This window comes from Sorex fumeus, unplaced genomic scaffold, assembly GCF_029834395.1.
Source record: "Sorex fumeus unplaced genomic scaffold, SorFum_2.1 ptg000013l, whole genome shotgun sequence".
Classification (NCBI taxonomy): Eukaryota; Metazoa; Chordata; class Mammalia; order Eulipotyphla; family Soricidae; genus Sorex; species Sorex fumeus.
In genome coordinates this window covers 29,682,181-29,699,849 of record NW_026606070.1, presented here as the reverse complement: position 1 = coordinate 29,699,849, position 17,669 = coordinate 29,682,181, and the positions used below count along the sequence as shown (strand labels likewise).

Here is a 17,669-nt window from a genome sequence, read left to right as displayed (position 1 = left end):
TGACCCTTGTCCAGACTTTGTGAAACCCTGGTTGCATCAGTGGATTTGGTGCATCCAGTTTCTCTCATGCATACAGGTTATGAATCTGGTTTAGCCCAGCAACCTTAGTGGGCAGGAGAGAGGGTGGTGTGGTTAGTTTATGTGTTCACTTCAGCTCAGTGTTTTTTTGTGAGGTTTGGACCAACTTCACAAAAGAGGCCACCCAGACCCTTTGGAGTGGTAGGAAAAGGCAGGGGCAGGGTATGGCCCTGCCCCACATCCACACTTGCTGATAATTCAAAAACATTCCTGGTTCACAGATGACTCCATCTGTTCTTCATTTTTGTTTCCAGGAACACCTGGAAATAGAGGAAAGGTCCAGTCAGGGCTTACACTTTAGGGTCAAAGTTCAGAAGTAAATATTTTGGGAGTATAACTCAATGAGAGGACACGAGACCAACACAGACTGTTCCCTGTTCATCTGATATACATCAAGCACCTCCTAGGCGCCGGGTGCTCTTCTGCAAGCTGCAAGGATTGCAGCAGGGGAAAAAAAAGCACATCAGAACTAGAGCTGTGTGGTCTTAGGCGGGGCTAGGGCAGTAGTGCAAGTTCTTACCAGGTGCAGAATATCCCGTTCTGTTTGTGCCTCTCTGGACCCCCGGTGTGTGTGCTGAGTTTCATTGCCTACCTCCTCTCTCCCGCAGACCTTTCTCCCTGTGAAGTGGATGGCTCCAGAGAGCATCTTTGACAACCTCTACACCACGCTGAGCGATGTCTGGTCTTACGGCATTCTGCTGTGGGAGATCTTTTCTCTCGGTATGGCTCTGCCCCACATCCACACTTGCTGAGGGCGGGAAGGGCGAGGGGCTGTTTTTTCCATCTCCCCATGTATCCTGTTAAGAGACCTGGTGTGACCCAGCATACAGGATCCACAGCACACATCTGCACTCACTGTGAACTGTGTGTATGTGTGCGGGCTAAGGAAGGGAGTGTCTGGGCTGGGTTCACCAAATACGCATTTTTCCACCTCACTCACCTTAGGGTGAGTGGTGCTTAGGTGAAAGGCAGGTGTGTGTGTGTGTGTGTGTGTGTGTGTGTGTGTGTGTGTGTGTGAAGGGTGTGACTACCCTGCCTTCTGGTCACCATTTTAGAGAAAACCTCCAGGTTATTTGGTTGGTCACAGGTCCTGAGACACACAGGTCTCTGAGGAGCCTAAGAGAGGCAGGAGGCATGACTTGGTCTTCCAGTCAGTTTATGTGGGAGAAGACTTCCACTCTCAGTGAAAAGATCTTTGGCAGGGGTTTAAGAATAACAGGAGTCAATGGGGCTGGACAGATGGTAAAGAGGGTAGGACATTTGCCTTACAAGTCACAAACTGGGCTCAACCATTGGCACTTCATATGCTTTCCTGAGCCCCCACCAGGACTGATCCCTGAGCACAGAATCAGGAGTAAACCCCGAGTCCCACCAAGTGAGGTTCCACCAATACTTTCCATAAAACAAAAACAAAATAAAAAACCTAACAGAAGCCTAGAGGAAGGAGGAGTTCCAGAGATGTTGGGGAAGTCCTTGGAAAGGAAACTAAGTTTGTTGTTACTTTGGCTTGTCAAGACATAAAATGTTTCATGAACTTATCCTTCTTTTTCTCAGAAAATGTGTTTTTTTTTTTGTCTCCATCTCCTATTTGTCATTTAGGTATTGTGTTTTACAGTACAGTTCAGGCATATAGCACTCCAACCCCCACCCTTCCCATCAATGTTGATCAATGTTGGCATCCCTCCATCAGTGTCTCCAGGTCCCACCTCATTTCTACCCTGCCTCTTTAGAAAATTTATTTTTAAATTAATTATAATACTTTGGGCTACGTACTTATAGTAGTATAGGTTATAGGTTTATCTAACTTCTTTATCCCAATGTGTGCAAGAAAGTTCAGGGTTCTGTATTTTCTCTCTCTCTCTCTCTCTCTCAAAAACAGAGAGAGAGAGAGAGAGAGAGAGAGAGAGAGAGAGAGAGAGAGAATCACTCTTGGCGGTGACAAGAATGCCAGGTTTCCAAGAAAGTTCAGGGTTATGTATTTTCTATGAGGAGAGAGACAGAGAGAGAGAGAGAGAAAGAGAGAGAGAATCACTCCTGGTGGTGATAAGAATGTCAGGGGTCTTCCTGGGACTTGTAGATGCAAGGCAAACACTTTAGCACTGTTCTATTCTCTAATCTTCTGTTCTCTTTCTCTTTCATTTTCTGTTCTAATTTTCTTCCCATGGAAATTACTGTGGATCATCTCAGTGTGTGGCTAATGGGTCCTATCCTCCACTAAAGGCAGAGACTCTGTTTTCTAGAACTTTCCAGCCCTCTTGAAAAAATATTTCCATGATCTTTCTAAAGTTGGAGAATTTCTATCTAGCTTGTCTGGACTTTACCCACCCAAAAGTTCTGTTTAAGTTTTTGAGGCCAAGGCTATAATGATCTTTAGTTTCCTTGAGAAAACCAGGACTTCAAAATATGGACTCCTAAGTGTTTTCTCTCGGTGCTCTGTTGCTGCAGGTAGACTAGAAGTAAGCTGCCCATTGGTTAACCCTGTGATTTTCTTGGGCTTTGCAGGTGGCACACCCTACCCTGGCATGATGGTGGATTCTACTTTCTACAATAAGATCAAGAGTGGCTACCGGATGGCCAAGCCTGACCATGCCACCAGTGAAGTGTGAGTCACCTCCCCTTCCCTCCCCTCCCCTCCCCTCCCCTCCCCTGGGCCCATGTCCACCCCAGTGAGGCTCTGGGGAGTGGGGACATCCCAACATGCCTCCCTGTGCCCACTCTGAGTTCTCTGCTTCTCCAGCTATGAGATAATGGTGAAGTGCTGGAACAGTGAGCCAGAGAAGAGACCCTCCTTCTACCACCTCAGTGAGATTGTGGAGAATCTGCTGCCTGGGCATTATAAAAAGGTGGGTCTGGGCCTTTCAAGAGGAGGGACGGAATGACATGGGGGCGGGGGGGGGGGGGGGGAGACAGAAGTACCAGGTAGGGCAGGAAATACATCTATTCCATTTTTTTTTAATTTTTGAAAGTTTTGAGTTTGGGGCCACACCTGGCTAAGCTCAGGGCTTGCTCCTGACTCTGTGCTCAGGAGTCATTCCTGGTGGTTCTCGGGGGACTTTATGGGATGCTGGGGATTGAACCTGGGTCATTCGTGTGCAAGATGAGGTCCTACCTACTAGCGCAGCAGTCCCTACACTGTTAAAGGAATATTTTCAAAGGAGGAAAGATGTGGGTCATCCTGTGTCAGGGGCTTTAGGGACTGTTTCCTGGGCCCCTAAACACAACGATGAATGGACATCCTTTGCTTCCCACACAGCCTCCCTTTCATCTTAAGTGTGCAACACCTGTAAGCACTTTAGTTGCCAGATGTTTGAGTATCCACAACTACTGTGCAGTCAGAAGTCTCAGGGCACCCACAGTCATTAAGTAGCTAATTTGAATGCACTTTAATCCAGGCGAAATTGGCTTTTACCAGCTGACTGGAAGGAACAACCTCAGCTGTTATCTGTGGTTCCAGCTGGTTTTTTTTTTTTTTTTTTTTTTTTTTTTGTGGAATAGGAAGCATTGTTCAAAGGAACAAATGTAATTTCACGGAACCAAGCAGGATATGTTAATGAATGAAACAAACTTTCTGCTGAGATGCTAAGGAGACCCAGACATACTTGTACAGGAAACTCAATTTCTTAGATTCAGATTTCTCACTCTGTGGACTTTTCATACTTAAGTCTTCCCATCCCTCCCCGCAAGGACCGGCAGTCCGAGAAGGCTGCTTAGCAACCTGGAAATGAAATGTTTCTATTTACTATTTTGTGCCCATTATAACTCCCCTAAGAGAGACAATGAGGTGGAGGAGAGGCAGGAACCACAAGTCAATGGTTTGTTGATGTAAAGGGTTTTGAGAAGGGACTGGAACTTTGGCTGAGAATAGTTTTTTGTTTGTTTTTTTTTTTTTTTAGATCAGAGATTCCCAGGTCTTCTTATTTCATTTTTTGTTTTTGTTTCTGGGTCACACTCAGTGGTGCTCAGGGCTTGCTCCTGGTTCTGCACTCAGAGATCATTCCTGGTGGGGCTCAGAAGGCCAGAAGTGGGGCTGGAAATCGAACCTGGCTTGGCCCTACCCACTGTAATACCGATGTTACTTAATTTTGAGTTAGGTTTTTCCATTGTTTAGGATTAGGAAACTTCAGGTAATGGTGTCTCCTGGGGTGTGTGGGTGGGGTGAGGGTAAGGGGTGGGGGAGGGAAGTTCTTGTCATTTCTTATTGGCAACCCACTGGAGGGTCCGTGGGAGTCTCAGAAAAAAGGGATGTCTGTTTATGGGGCACCGCCTGTTGACTCAGAGATGGAGCACTTTGTATCTTAAGACCATCAGAATGGGCCATTCACCACCAGGCCCTCTTTCTGTGTGTCTGACATCTCTGGGGACAGTTGACCTCTAGCTGACCCTCAGGTGTCTGAATCTGGGAGGAAGTTTAGACACAATCAGTTCTATGCATGTTTTCTCTTTGGAAGTGGGCTCAGTGATCCCTGATTAACCATGTGCAATAAAAATGTTTGTAGAGCTACGAAAAGATTCATCTCGACTTCCTCAAGAGCGACCATCCTGCCGTGGCGCGCATGCGTGCGGACTCGGACCATGCCTACATCGGCGTCCCCTACAAGAACGAGGAAGACAAGCTGAAAGACTGGGAGGGCGGGCTGGATGAGCAGCGGCTGAGCGCCGACAGTGGCTACATCATCCCGCTGCCAGACATCGACCCTGTTCCTGAGGAGGAGGAGGAAGAGGAGGAGGAGGACCTAGGCAAGAGGAACAGACACAGGTAGGCTGGGGCACCTGTTTTGCTCTTCACACCTGACGGGGAGGGGCCCTAGGGAGAGTGAGACGCACTCTTCTGTTCAAGAGGGTCTGGGTCGCACGAATCCCCTAGGGCTTAGTTTCAAAGCATTTTTAAAATTCAGTTAGACACTAATTTTTAAAAAATGATTGCTCTGGGGCCAGAGCGAAAGTACAGTGGGGAGGGCGTTTGCCTTGTACTCGCAGATCTGTGTTCTATCCCGGGCATCCCATATGGTCCCCCAAGGACCGCCAGGAGTCCTGAGTGCGGAGTAACTCAGTAATCCCTGAGAATCGCTGAGTGTGACCCTCCCCCTCCCAAATGATTGCATTGATTTACAAAAGGGTAAGTGTTAACAACGCTTTAGGGGTACAATCATCATACCATGACCATCACCACTGTGCCTTTATTCCTCCCTCCAGCCTACTAAGCCCTTTCAAACCAATCCCTGAAACTGTCTCCTGCAGAAACTCAGTTCTGTGGTCAGAAGCTAGAGGTCTTTTTTTCTCGAATGTTTGTTGTTCCCAGGGGTCACTTTTTCTTTTGGTTGTATACACTGTGGTATTCAGGGCTTACTCCTGGCTGTGTGTTCAGGGGTTACTTTGGGTGTTGCTCAAGGGACCATGCCTGGTACTGGGCATTGCACCAGTGTTGGCAATGGGCAGTGCCAGTGCCTTAACTTACCCTGCATTGTCTCTCTGGCTCCCCATAGGGTCACTTTTGAAAACACTTTGTAAATGATTCTAATATGAACTTTGCCCACCCCCCATGGTTAGGAGAACAGTGTGTGACCCTGCATGTACAGAGACCTTTATCACATGGATACAGTGACTATTGGGCTATGATAAGCCTCACTTGCTGTTTTCTTAGTTGTGAAATGGAAAAGAAAGATGAGAGACCAAACTGGGCTCTTTGATACTCCATCAGCTGCAAGTTGGAATAATGATGGAAATACAGATATGCAAGCATCATCCAGATTTATGAATTAGAATCTTAGTGGTGGAGCCATTGCAATTCCTTGCTGATTAAAAATAAATCTTATATTATTATGGAACTAGTATGTGCAAACAGTATAGTTTATATATAGACTAGTATATACATTAATATACTATCTAGTATATATTAAACAGTGTAATGAACTGTCAGGTATTTATCACTCAGCTTCAGTATTTTTGTTTGCTTTTGTTTCTGGACCACACCTGGCAATGTTCAGGAATTATTCCTGGTTCTGCACTCAGGAATCACTATTGGTGGTGCTCAGAATAGTATATGGGATGCCAGGGATTGAACTAGGGTTGGCTACCTCTCCGTCCCTGCAACTTCAGCAATTTTGAACTCCTACCCAATCCACATGAACAGCCATATTTTATACCCCCATATCAACTCTTAATCAAATCCTAGACCTCTTATAATTTCAATAATAAATATTCTAGTATATATCTCTTCAAAGATAAGGACTCTATTTAATAAAAGAACCACAGTTATTAAAAATAGCTACAATAGGGCTAGAGTGATAGTACAGTGGGGTAGGGCTCTTGCCTTGCATGTGGCAAACCTGGTTCGATTCCCCAGCATTGTACACAGTTCCCCAATCTTGTCAGAAGTAATCCTTGAGCTCACAGCCAGTAGTAAACCCTGAGCTCCACTGCTGGGTGTGACCCAAAAAACCCACACAAAACCACCCATACCAAACAAACCCCCAAACAAAACTCTAATACTGTTATCTCATCTCTACTTCCAATAGAACACAGATAGATCAGTAAGAGCTTGAGATATGTTGTTAGTGTTCAGATTACTTTGGTTCTTTTACGTATACCCAGTCACAAATTGCAGTCGACTGATAAATATTTCCATTTGTCTTGCCTTCTGCTTCTGTGCATATTAGTTAATTAAATTACTTTATTTGGGGGGATGTTTAGGCCACACCTAGATGTCCTCAGGGTTTACTCCTGAGCAGCTAGACTAAGCCACGGTTACATCATTAATGTGAAAGGGTCTGGGAAGGCAGGAATCAGCCTGGTAGATCCCTGGGACATTTTTCTTAGGCTCAGGTAGATTGGTGTGGTGAGGGGCACTATGTTCACAGGACCTTGACTGGAAGGTGCTCAAGCAAAATACATTGGGGTCCAATATACTGGAGTTCCTCATGGGCTTCTTCCCAACCTGGCTCACTATTCTGCTAGGAAATGGACTTGAGGAGGAAGGGAGAGAGACTGAGGAATCTGGCTGGGCTGAGAGGCTGGAAGCAGCCTGGAGAGTTGAGAGCTCCTGACCTGTGGGGAGGGGGGAGAAGGAGTTCAGGGAGGGAATGTGTGTGTGTGTGTGTGTGTGTGTGTGTGTGTGTGTGTGTGTGTGTTTGTGGCGGGGGGAGGGGAGAGGGGGCTAACTGTATGGAGTGAAATGGTGCAGCTGAACAATGAGGAGAAATCATGGCCATTTGGGGGCAAAAAGATAGAGCTAAAAATATCACAATACAAGGCAGGAAGTTAATGAGTTCAATGAAGGGAAGGAAGACAGGAATTATCATAATCTGGGGACTTAGCAAGATTCTTTTCTCAAGTAGTCAAAAAAATTGAGAGCAAATCATATGTACCAGTTAGATTTATCCACTAACATAGCATATTTGCTTTATGCAGCTTTATGTACATAATTGATGTAAGTGTCAAACACACACACACACACACACACACACACACACACATGCACATAATTTCTTTTTTTTGGGTAAATCTTGATACCTGGTAAATTCCAGGAGACTTAACCCCTAACTTACCAGCACAAAGCCATCTAAGGACGTAGATATTTTCCTCCATAGCCATAATAGCATCATATACCTCAAACAATTAATAACACATAATTCAGTGTCTTTTATTGCATAATTCCCTATCACATATTCCTAGCATCACAAAATTTGGGCCCTGAGGTAAGAGTTTTATTAATATTAATAATAATAATAAATAAAAGCTAACATGTTCTAGGTGTTGGGCTTGGGACTTTATTAAACATTTACCATAACACGTAAGGATATGTTTGGACTGTCATCCTTCCACTTTATAGGCCAAAACCTAAGTGCAGGGAATGTGTTTTGTAATTCGGGGATCTTGCCACACAACTATGACCTTATAATTCTGAAACTACCCATCCACCCATAGAAAGAGCCTTTATCTGCTCTTGAAAACTCACAGTAGGAGAAGATGGAAAGGAAGTGGGGGAGGTACTTTTCTGGGAGCTTCGGGAAGGGAATCCTGAGAATGCAGTAGAGGTCCTCGTGGTGGTGAGGGGATGGGGGGGCGCGTGGAGAGGGGTTTGGGAGAGAAATGGCCACTGGCTGGGGCACACGAGATTTGATCTCTCTGTTTATCATCCCCTGCTGCCTTTTGATCAGGCATTGCTTACATTCTCTTCCATCAGGAATGAGTCAGGAGAGCAGACATCATTCAGGCCCACCAATAACTTTGATGAAAGATTTGGTAGGAAAGAAACTGAAATGTGGGACTGGAGAGGTAGGACAGTATGTTGCTGACCCCAATTCGATCCCTGACACTACAGAGTCCCCTGAGCACAGAGGCAGGGGAGACTCCTGAGCACCACTGGGGTGTGACTCCCCCCCCCCCCCCCCGAACCAAAACCAAGCCAAAATATAGTCCCAAAACAAAGCCTAAAAAAGTAGAGTATGAAGATGGTCTGTGAATGTGGTTTCCGTCATGGTTGCCTATTGCAGCATGATGGGGGTTGAGTCTTGCTAGAGGGACAAGTGGTTGAACAACAAAAGCTCTTACAGGAAGATGGCTTTTGTCTTTGGAGGTGGTCCTGCAGACAGTAGAAAGACCTGGCCTGTGGCCTCTAACCTTTCCCCTTATCTCCTTCCTCCAGCTCACAGACCTCTGAGGAGAGTGCCATTGAGACGGGCTCTAGCAGTTCTACATTCATCAAGAGGGAGGATGAGACCATTGAAGACATTGACATGATGGACGACATTGGCATAGACTCCTCGGACCTGGTGGAGGACAGCTTCCTGTAACACCTTACGCCTCCAGAGCCCCCTGGGATCCCTGCAAGAAAACCACTTTATTGCAATGCAAAGTTTGGGAGGAGGACTTGGATGATGTGTCAAGAGAAGTTCCCCACCAAGGACCTCAGGGAGCTTTCTAAATATGAATGAGTGGCATATTTTGAACTTAACTTTTCCGGCATTGCCTCTTGCAATGCTTCAGTAGCATCTCAGTGGAGTGTCAAGTTTGGAGGTAGATGGACGAAGAACTAATGGCCACAGAAGACAAACTTTGGGTTTCAAGGGCATTGGTGAGAATCCAACTTAATGCGATTTTTACTACAACAAAACTCTAGCATTGTAATTATGTAAATAACTCTAACCAAGGATGTGTTTAGATTTGTATTCACTGTCTTCTCTGGACTTGTTAAGAGACCACTCAATTCATCCATGTACTTCCTGCTTGAAACTTGGTATCAGCTGCTGTTGAATTTTAAGAAGTACATGCAAAACCACTTTTGAACCTTAAAAGGTACTGGTACTATAGTATTTTAACTTTTGTTTTTTAGTGTAAAAGAGATTAAAAAAAATAATTAACCAACCAACCTTGTTTAATAGATTTGGGTTATTTAGAGACCCAACAACCCATTTTCATATTGTAATCTATGTTTATAATAATACTACTGTAATCAGTAATGCTAAATGCGTAATATCTAACACGTTTTCCCTACAGAGAAAGCACAATTAGAAAAAAAATCCTTACTAAGTAGGTGACAATTTTGACAGTTCTTGACACTTATATTAAATAACATATGTTTCTCTATAAAATATGGTAATAGTTTTAGTGGATTAAATTTAGTTGAACATAGAGAAGAGTAAAAGTAGTGTCTTCCAGGAAGTCAAAGTTTTTAACGGTGCCCTAATGTTGAAAACAATATGTACAATGAAATTCCCTCTGAAATAATGGGATTTGAAGCAAACAAAACTCCTGAATCCCAAATTGTCTCAATAAAGGCATCATAAGCCTATACCTGATATTATTTCTCACATTATTACCCAATGATAAAAATTATTAGCAAAAATGCTGGTGGACCCTAACATACAGATATATCTTAATTCTACAAACCCTGACCTCAAAGAGTCAGTAGGATTCCCAAAGATTCTGAATGATTAAATCAGAGATAGAAGATGGAAGGAACAGGAATCTGTATTTTTGTAAACTCCCTGATCAGGTGTGAAGTACTAGCATAGGTGACAGGAAGTGGCTTTGGAAAACAGAAAGATAATTTGAAGTTTGGTACTGGGTAAGAAGCCAACTATGCAGAAAGCTGTTTTAACCCCAGGCTTAAGATCAGTGACCTTTAATGCCATCTGTCTAAGCAATAGCTTCTCTTCATTGAACTGCCCAGTCTTAGCTGAGGCCCTGAAAGTGAAGTCTTGCTTTGGCAGTGGACTGTCCTGGACTGGGGAAACCAAATTTCCTTTCTTCAAGCGAAGTTGGGAGCTGAAACGATGTCATCCAGTTCTGTATTGTCAACTCAACATTCTGATAAAAAGTGAGGAGTGAGATATAGAACACACAGCCACATCCACCCAGACCATCAGACCAGTTGATGAAAGCTCATTGGCATTCTGTGCAGTTCTGTTTTGTTGCTGGCGACTGATGAATGAAACATGTGCTGTGATTTTTGCAATCATGGTGCATGCTCCTGGCAGGTGAGGCTTTGGAAGATAGAGAAGCAATAACAAGGTACTTGACTGCCTACTGGTGTCGTCTCAATGCAAGGCCCAATATTCCTATCTACCTTTTCATAGTAAGTGTGAAGACTGAGCCAGATTGGCCAATTAAAAAAGAAAACCTGACTAGGTTCTGTAGAACCAATTAGACTTGAAATACATTTGTGTTTCTGGAATCATAGCTCAAGCATTCTGTTTATCGCTCGCTCTCTCTCTCTCTCTCTCTCTCTCTCTCTCTCTCTCTCTCTCTCTCTCTCTCTCTCTCTCTCATACAGCCTTCTTTTTGTGAGTGCTTAGCATTTTTGATGTTCCTTTCAGTCTGGCATGACATTAGGAGACTGGATGAGAATTCTCAGGCCTGCCAGTCTTTACAAACATTCCCACCTGTTTGTATGTGATTGCAAAATTTTTTTCAAATGATGTTTTCAGGGTATCACAGATTTGTTTCCTCTTGTGCAAAGTTCCCAGATGAAAATTTCCCAGTCTTTCCTGCTTTGAATTTCCATAAAGACAATCAAAGCTGGCCCGAGAAAGATAATTTCTAACTTGCTAAAGGATCAATGATGTGCTTAAAATGTGGTCTGCCAATCTGTACAAAATGGTCCTATTTTTGTGAAGAGGGACGGAAGAGAAAATGATGTTATACATCAATATGTATATATGTATTTCTATATAGACTTGGAGAATACTGCCAAAACATTTATGACAAGCTGTATCACTGCCTTTGTTTATATTTTTTTAACTGTGATATTCCCCACAGGCACATTAACTGTTGCACTTTTGAATGTCCAAAATTTATATTTTAGAAATAATAAAGAGAAAAAAACACATTGTGTTCCCAAAACAATGGTGTGGTGAATGTGTGAGAAGAAGTAAACTTCATAGGACGGTTCTACCAATTTGAAATGTATTACAAATGCCCCTGTTCTTGTTTTTGTTTTAAAATGTGTAAATGAAAATCTTTATATTTCAATAAATGATATATATATATAATTTAAAGTTATGCTAAGTCCCAGAATTTTTGTTTTTAGTCTAATAATCTAAATTGAAGCCATTCTGCTAAATTTACTGTCTTAGTTTCTCAGCAACTTTTTTTTCTTTTTTTAAAAAAATGTGCTTATTTGACTCCATGATTTACAAAGTTGTTTAGAACAGGGTTTCAGACATACAATATTCTCATTTCCAATTCTACCATCTTATGATACTGTTCCTCCACCAATGACCCCCAGATTCCCTCTCACCCGCAACCTTACTCCTTGACAAATTCATTTTTAAGTTTAACTTGTAGTTTGCGTCTCGTGGCTTCAATAGTGTCGGATCTAGTGGTTTAGACATATAAAAACCTTACCTCTACAGATCATAGAAAAACAATAGTCCTGCTGGCTAAACAGTAACTGCCTGATCTAGCATCAATAGGGCACCAGTCCCATGCAGAGGTCTTTTTATTCTCCTTTAAAATGTATAATACTAGGTTTTAAAACAAGCAGACAGTTCTGCCCTACTTTATCAGTTATGATCATTAAAAATGGCTATTGGAGGGTATTAAAACATTTTCTAAGATCGTTTTCACATTCAGCTCTTTTGAAACCTACCATAGTATTTTGATGGCAAGGAAGATATTTTATAGGATAGGAAGTCAAGTGACTCCTTCAAATCATACAAGCGACATATAGAAGTACCAGGACTGAAAATGCTCCAATTCCAGTGTTGTCTTTACTACAGCACACCACAGCAAGGAGAGAGATGTTGGGACATAACAGTGTTGAGAAGTCTGTTGTTTTGTTGCTTGCAATGTTTCAAAGGACATGTAATAGAGTAGTTTGTCTGCATAACAATTTTAGGTTATAAGAATGTTATTTTTTCCAGGCTGCACTGCAACCATTCTAATAATGAATTGTTACAATTTTAATTGCTCTGTTTCACAAAAAGCAGCTCAGGAAAATGGCGAAGATCTGAATCCATCATAAACTAGACCATTTTCCCTGGGCTAACAGAACGATAGAAATGCTTCATTATTTATGACTCAAAATACACATAAAGATGAAATCTAACCACATTGTTAAGGCAAAATTAATACATCGCAAAATTAATATATCGCAGATATCACTTTTCTTCCCACACAATACATGTGGAAGTATATAGGTGTTCCTGGTGATTTTTCATTTTGTTCCACCCGGTTATGTAAATAGTACCCATGTCCTAAAGAATAAGGAATGCATTCTCCAGAATGTATTCAGACGTGACTAATGTTCCTTTCCATCACTCACAGTCGAGTCTATATACAAAGCAATGGAGACATCATGGACACATGGTCTCACATGGCAGGGAGAGCATATTTGCTCCCTGTCTCTGGTTTATAGGCTAATTGGAATTTTAAAAAGATTTGCCACATTATCCTGGCAGATGGTATTTTGCTTTATCATTATTCATGGGTATTAATGACTTCCCTCTGGAGCATGTGTATCCTGTCTATTTTGAATTTCATTACATTTCATGCTGACTGCTCCAAACAGAATCAGATCCAGGATTTTCTATGTGGGGTTGGAGCTGCAGCTCATTGGAATGGTCAAAGTTTTAGACCTCACCAGAAATGAAGTGATTCTTTGAAACGATGAAAGCCTTCTTTTCTTTTCTATCTTGAGTCTTTCTCTAATTAGCATAGTCTTTCTCTTCCACGGTTATAACAAAGACCTTTTCTTCAGACCTTTCCCTAGCCTCTGATTGTTAGATCTTCTGTCTCAAACCTCAGAAAGATTGGGGTTTGTCTTCATAAATGGAGAAAATACATGAGAGGTTGAGATGATGTGACTACAGAAAGTAATTTTTAATTTTATTTATTGCTTTTAATCAGTGCCCAAAATAGTAACAACACATCTCACAATGGAGACATTACTGGTGCCTACTCGAGCAAATCAATGAACAACGGGAGGACAGTGCTACAGTGCTTTATTGCTTTTAAGAATTTATTTTGCATAGTTTAGGTGGTGTTCACATTTATTGTAAATGTGCAAAGTTACTGCACCCCACCATTCTCAAAGCGTCTGTGACCCTCCACCACGGCCCTTATGTCATTTTTAAAATGAATTCCTTCCACAAATATTTATGAGCTCTCAGTCTCTTCTTTGTTTAGTTGCTCTTTGGAATACTTCAGCCCAAATGAGGCAGCTGGCCTACTTAATTCCAAATGGCTAATTACCTGAGGGGGACATTACACCACAGAGCATATCCCCACAAACCACAAGGCTGTGGTAGGTGGAGGCCATTGTCCTTAAGGAGGAGGAACCCAAAACCAACGAACAGGATCTAGACATTAACTTACTAGAGACTTTTGATCACACAAAAGGGTTTCTGCAACTGGAGCTCAAGGGAAACATTGAGAAAGGGGATCTAGGGTTAGGGAAGTCAGTTCTGGCAGCCTTGTTTCTCACAGCCCATGTTGCTTGATTTCAGTTTTCCACGACCAGTTTCACATCCATCGTCCCCAACTTTTTTGTTTATTTAGTTTTTGGGCCACACGTGGTAGAGCTCTGGAGCTATTCCTGACTCTGTGCTCAGGGGATCATATGGACTGGGGTGAGCTGTATGCAGACAAATGGTCTTTCTCCTTGCACCATTTCTCTGGACCCTGCAATTATTAAATACTGTCTCTGTGCTGTGATGTGATTGAGATAGACACTTTGCATCTTGGGGATTCAGAATGAATACAACAGACAAGGTCTCTGGGACATGGAACACAGAGATAGTCTTTGCAGCGGAGAGCAGTGTGACTTGATAGTTTTGGGACAAAGGTCAATCAGGTTTGCTTGCAGCCTAACATAAAAGAATGGTGTCTGATAAAAAATTAAAAAAGAAAAAAAAAAGAATGGTGTCCCCTAAGTTTAGGGCTCTTCAGCTCTGACACAGAATCGTGTATGGATGGCATATATACTCTGACCCATTTGCCTTGACCCCATAATCTTGTGACTCAGGAAGAATTGAAGTAAACACAATGTTAATGTTTTTTTTGCTATACCAGGAGAAAGCAAATGCTTTTGCTTTTGAGCAAGGAGTCATGTCTGCTGGCAGCATCATGAAGTGAGAAAGAGTAAGAAAGAATAACTTTCATCAGAGAAATAGGATAACTCAAGGGCTGAGAGATAGCACAGGTTAGATAGAGCACAGGTTAGTTAGATTGGACCATAGATGGCAGAGCCCTGGATCAAAGGGTAGCCACATTGCATTGCATGTGGCTGCCCTTGGCTCTCTGGCATCCCATATGGTCCCCTGAGCACCACTAGGAGTGATCCCTGAGCACAGAGCCAGGAGTAAGACCTGAATACTTCTGGGTGTGGCTCCCTCCCATGAAACCAATCAAATAATCAATCAATAGCTCTCCAGACTCTTCACAGATTTTGATACTGACTCAACATAGATCAAGTTACATTGTCAAATAAGATCTCACTTATCTCTGTATTCCCCAGATGATAACCTCTTCAACCTTACGGGGATCAGAGGCATAGAGTGAGTGGGGAAGAAATGAAAACTTCAACTTGGGGCAAATAGAGGAGAAATGGTAATATTCATCTTTCTTTGTAGTTCTTCCTTTCTCAGTAGGTCCAAAGTAGGGAAAGAGAAATGGAAACTACAAATACTGAATCATTTTTATGCTGCGGGTCTGAAACTAATCTCATGTCCTATGTCAGTTATGTTTCAGGAAGAAACTGTTGTTTATGAGGGGGGCACCAACTCGAGTGTCAGAAGTTTGAAAGCAGTGAGATTGGAATTAGGTAACTGGGGTTTCAGGGCTGGTCTTGGAGGAGTCTACTGTGGTGGGGACTTTCTTCAAAAGAAATAGGTTTCCAGGAAAATGACAGAAGTCAGAGGTAAAGGATGGGTTTTAAACCATATTAATAAGCATATGGATGGTAGATAAACATATAAATGACATTTCTGAAGAAATAGGGTCATCTATTTCATTTGGAGATCAAGATCCTGCATAGTGAATGAAAGGGACCAAAAAAGAAAACCACACATTAAGTTTAAAGTTTGTGATTACTATACTGGAAGAAGTAGGAACTATTTTATTATCTAAGCATGATAGGGAACATTAATTGATTTATTTTAAAGTTTTTTTTTCCAAATTTAATTTTAGGTGCTGTGATTTACAAGAAATCTGTACTGTGCAAGAACTCCTGCCACTGTAAATCACAATATTTCTTGCATAAAATATTCCAGCACACACCATCCACCAGTGTCTGCTTCCCTTCACTATTGTCCCAGTACCCTGCCCCAATCTTATCTCTCACCACCCATGAGAAGCTACCTCCGAAGGCTAATTCTCAGTGTTTGTTGCCTGTGGACATTTCTTATTTCTTTACTACACATGGTAAAGTTTATTCTAAAATTTATCCAAAGTACCAGAAGGAAAAAGACTACATCAATGAGTAAGTTATGGGACAACATTTTAAGTGATCTTAACTGTTGCACACGTTCATCCCAAACATTTCTACCTCAACACTCCAGAACACAGGAAGAAAAACATGACAATTATCCTCTCTTGGCATTGATCTTTTGGAGTATTTTTAGTGTTTTGATGCGGCCATCTAGCTCCCAGCATAACTTTCTTGTGCACAGAGCAAGACTGCTGATGGTAGCATCTCAGGAATGTAGACAGAGACGTGATAGGGTAAGGTTGTGGCATTCCCTTTATGGCTTTGGAAATAAGAATCCTTCCAAACTGAAACACAAAGTGATATTTTTGGCATACTATTTAAAAAGGTCTGAAAAAGTCATTATTTAATGACCATTTCCCATGCAGTAATGTCAATTCCAGGATACCACTGCTACTAATGGCCAGTGAACATTGCTGCAAATCAAATTCTACTTTAGTATTTTATTTCTTCCCTTTACCTTTAGGGGAGAAGTAGATATCTCAGGAAGTTGCACTTGACCATGTGATTCTTCACTTTGCAGGATAATAATAGACATTTTACAACAGACGCTCAAAATTTGCTTGTGTTTCAGGCCTTATGTTCTTAACTTAACCTGAGTCTTTTAGTACAAGAACAAAGTATGGCTTTATATTATTTACTTAGGTCTTCTGCATTTTAGCTCAGAAATACTTAACTTTTTTTGTGTGTACTTAAACATATTTTGTCAACTTATTTATGACTTATTAAAATCACTTTATTAAAAGTAACTGGAATTTTGGGATAGAGAAGGGACCACCAAGTAAATGATGCTTAGAGGGCTCGTTCGGGATTTGAGATGTGTGCTGAAAGTAGACTATGGACTGAACATGATGGCCACTTAGTAACTGTATTGCAAAACCTTAACACCAAAAAGGAGAGAGAGAGAGAGACTGAAAGGGAATGTGCCTGCCACAGAGGCAGGGGGAGAGATGGGGGCAGGCGGGGGTGGCGGGAGGGATACTGGGAACACTGGTGGTGGAGAACGGGCACTGGTGGAGGGATGGGTACTTGATCATTGTATGATTGAAATGTAATCACAAAAGTTTTTAAGTTGGAAAAAATTAAAAAATTATTTTAAAAAAATAGCTGGAATTTTACATACATATAGATTTGGTTTTTGGACAACGTCTGGTGGTGCACAGGGCTCTTTCACGACTGTGCTCAGCGACTGCTCCTGGCAGGACTCAGGGTGTATGTGGTGCTGGGGATCAAACCTGGGTTGGTATAAGCAAGGCAAGTGCCCTACCCTCTGTACTAACTCTCGAACAGTCTTGTTTATTATATATATATATTTTTTTTTCTAATACGTAGAAATGCGATTGCAGGCAGAGAGATAGTGCAGGACTTAGGGTGCTTGAATATGGCTGACTTTGGTTCAACCCCCAGCAGCACTGCAAGGAGTGACCCCTGAACATAGTGCCAGGAATAGCCCCCGAGAAATGCCAAGTGTAGTCCAAAGGCACCCCCTTCTCCCTGAAGAGTAATTGACTTTGTAGTCTGCCATCTTTTAGAATTCAAGTATTTTTTTTGTCCCCACAGAGAGCGATATTACCTAAAAGTAAAGACAATTTTACTTCTTTCAGGGAGCACCAAATAAAGGGTGTTGGGAGGATCCTCCCAAGATGGGAGAAGCATGCTGAAA

The 17,669-nt window shown here is 42.2% G+C and overlaps 1 protein-coding gene across 2 annotated transcripts in view; it reads left to right on the top strand.

Moving 5' to 3' along the window:
* Positions 1 to 11,580, top strand: part of PDGFRA (platelet derived growth factor receptor alpha) — a 50,277-nt gene extending 38,697 nt beyond the window's left edge. For both annotated transcript variants that reach the window (XM_056111332.1, XM_056111333.1), the window contains exons 19-23: positions 687 to 798; positions 2,581 to 2,680; positions 2,816 to 2,921; positions 4,575 to 4,834; positions 8,723 to 11,580. In XM_056111332.1, coding sequence (XP_055967307.1) covers positions 687 to 798; positions 2,581 to 2,680; positions 2,816 to 2,921; positions 4,575 to 4,834; positions 8,723 to 8,870 — 726 coding nt within the window. In that variant the 3' untranslated portion in view covers positions 8,871 to 11,580. The remainder of the gene's footprint in view (positions 1 to 686; positions 799 to 2,580; positions 2,681 to 2,815; positions 2,922 to 4,574; positions 4,835 to 8,722) is intronic.
* Positions 11,581 to 17,669: the final 6,089 nt, after the last annotated feature.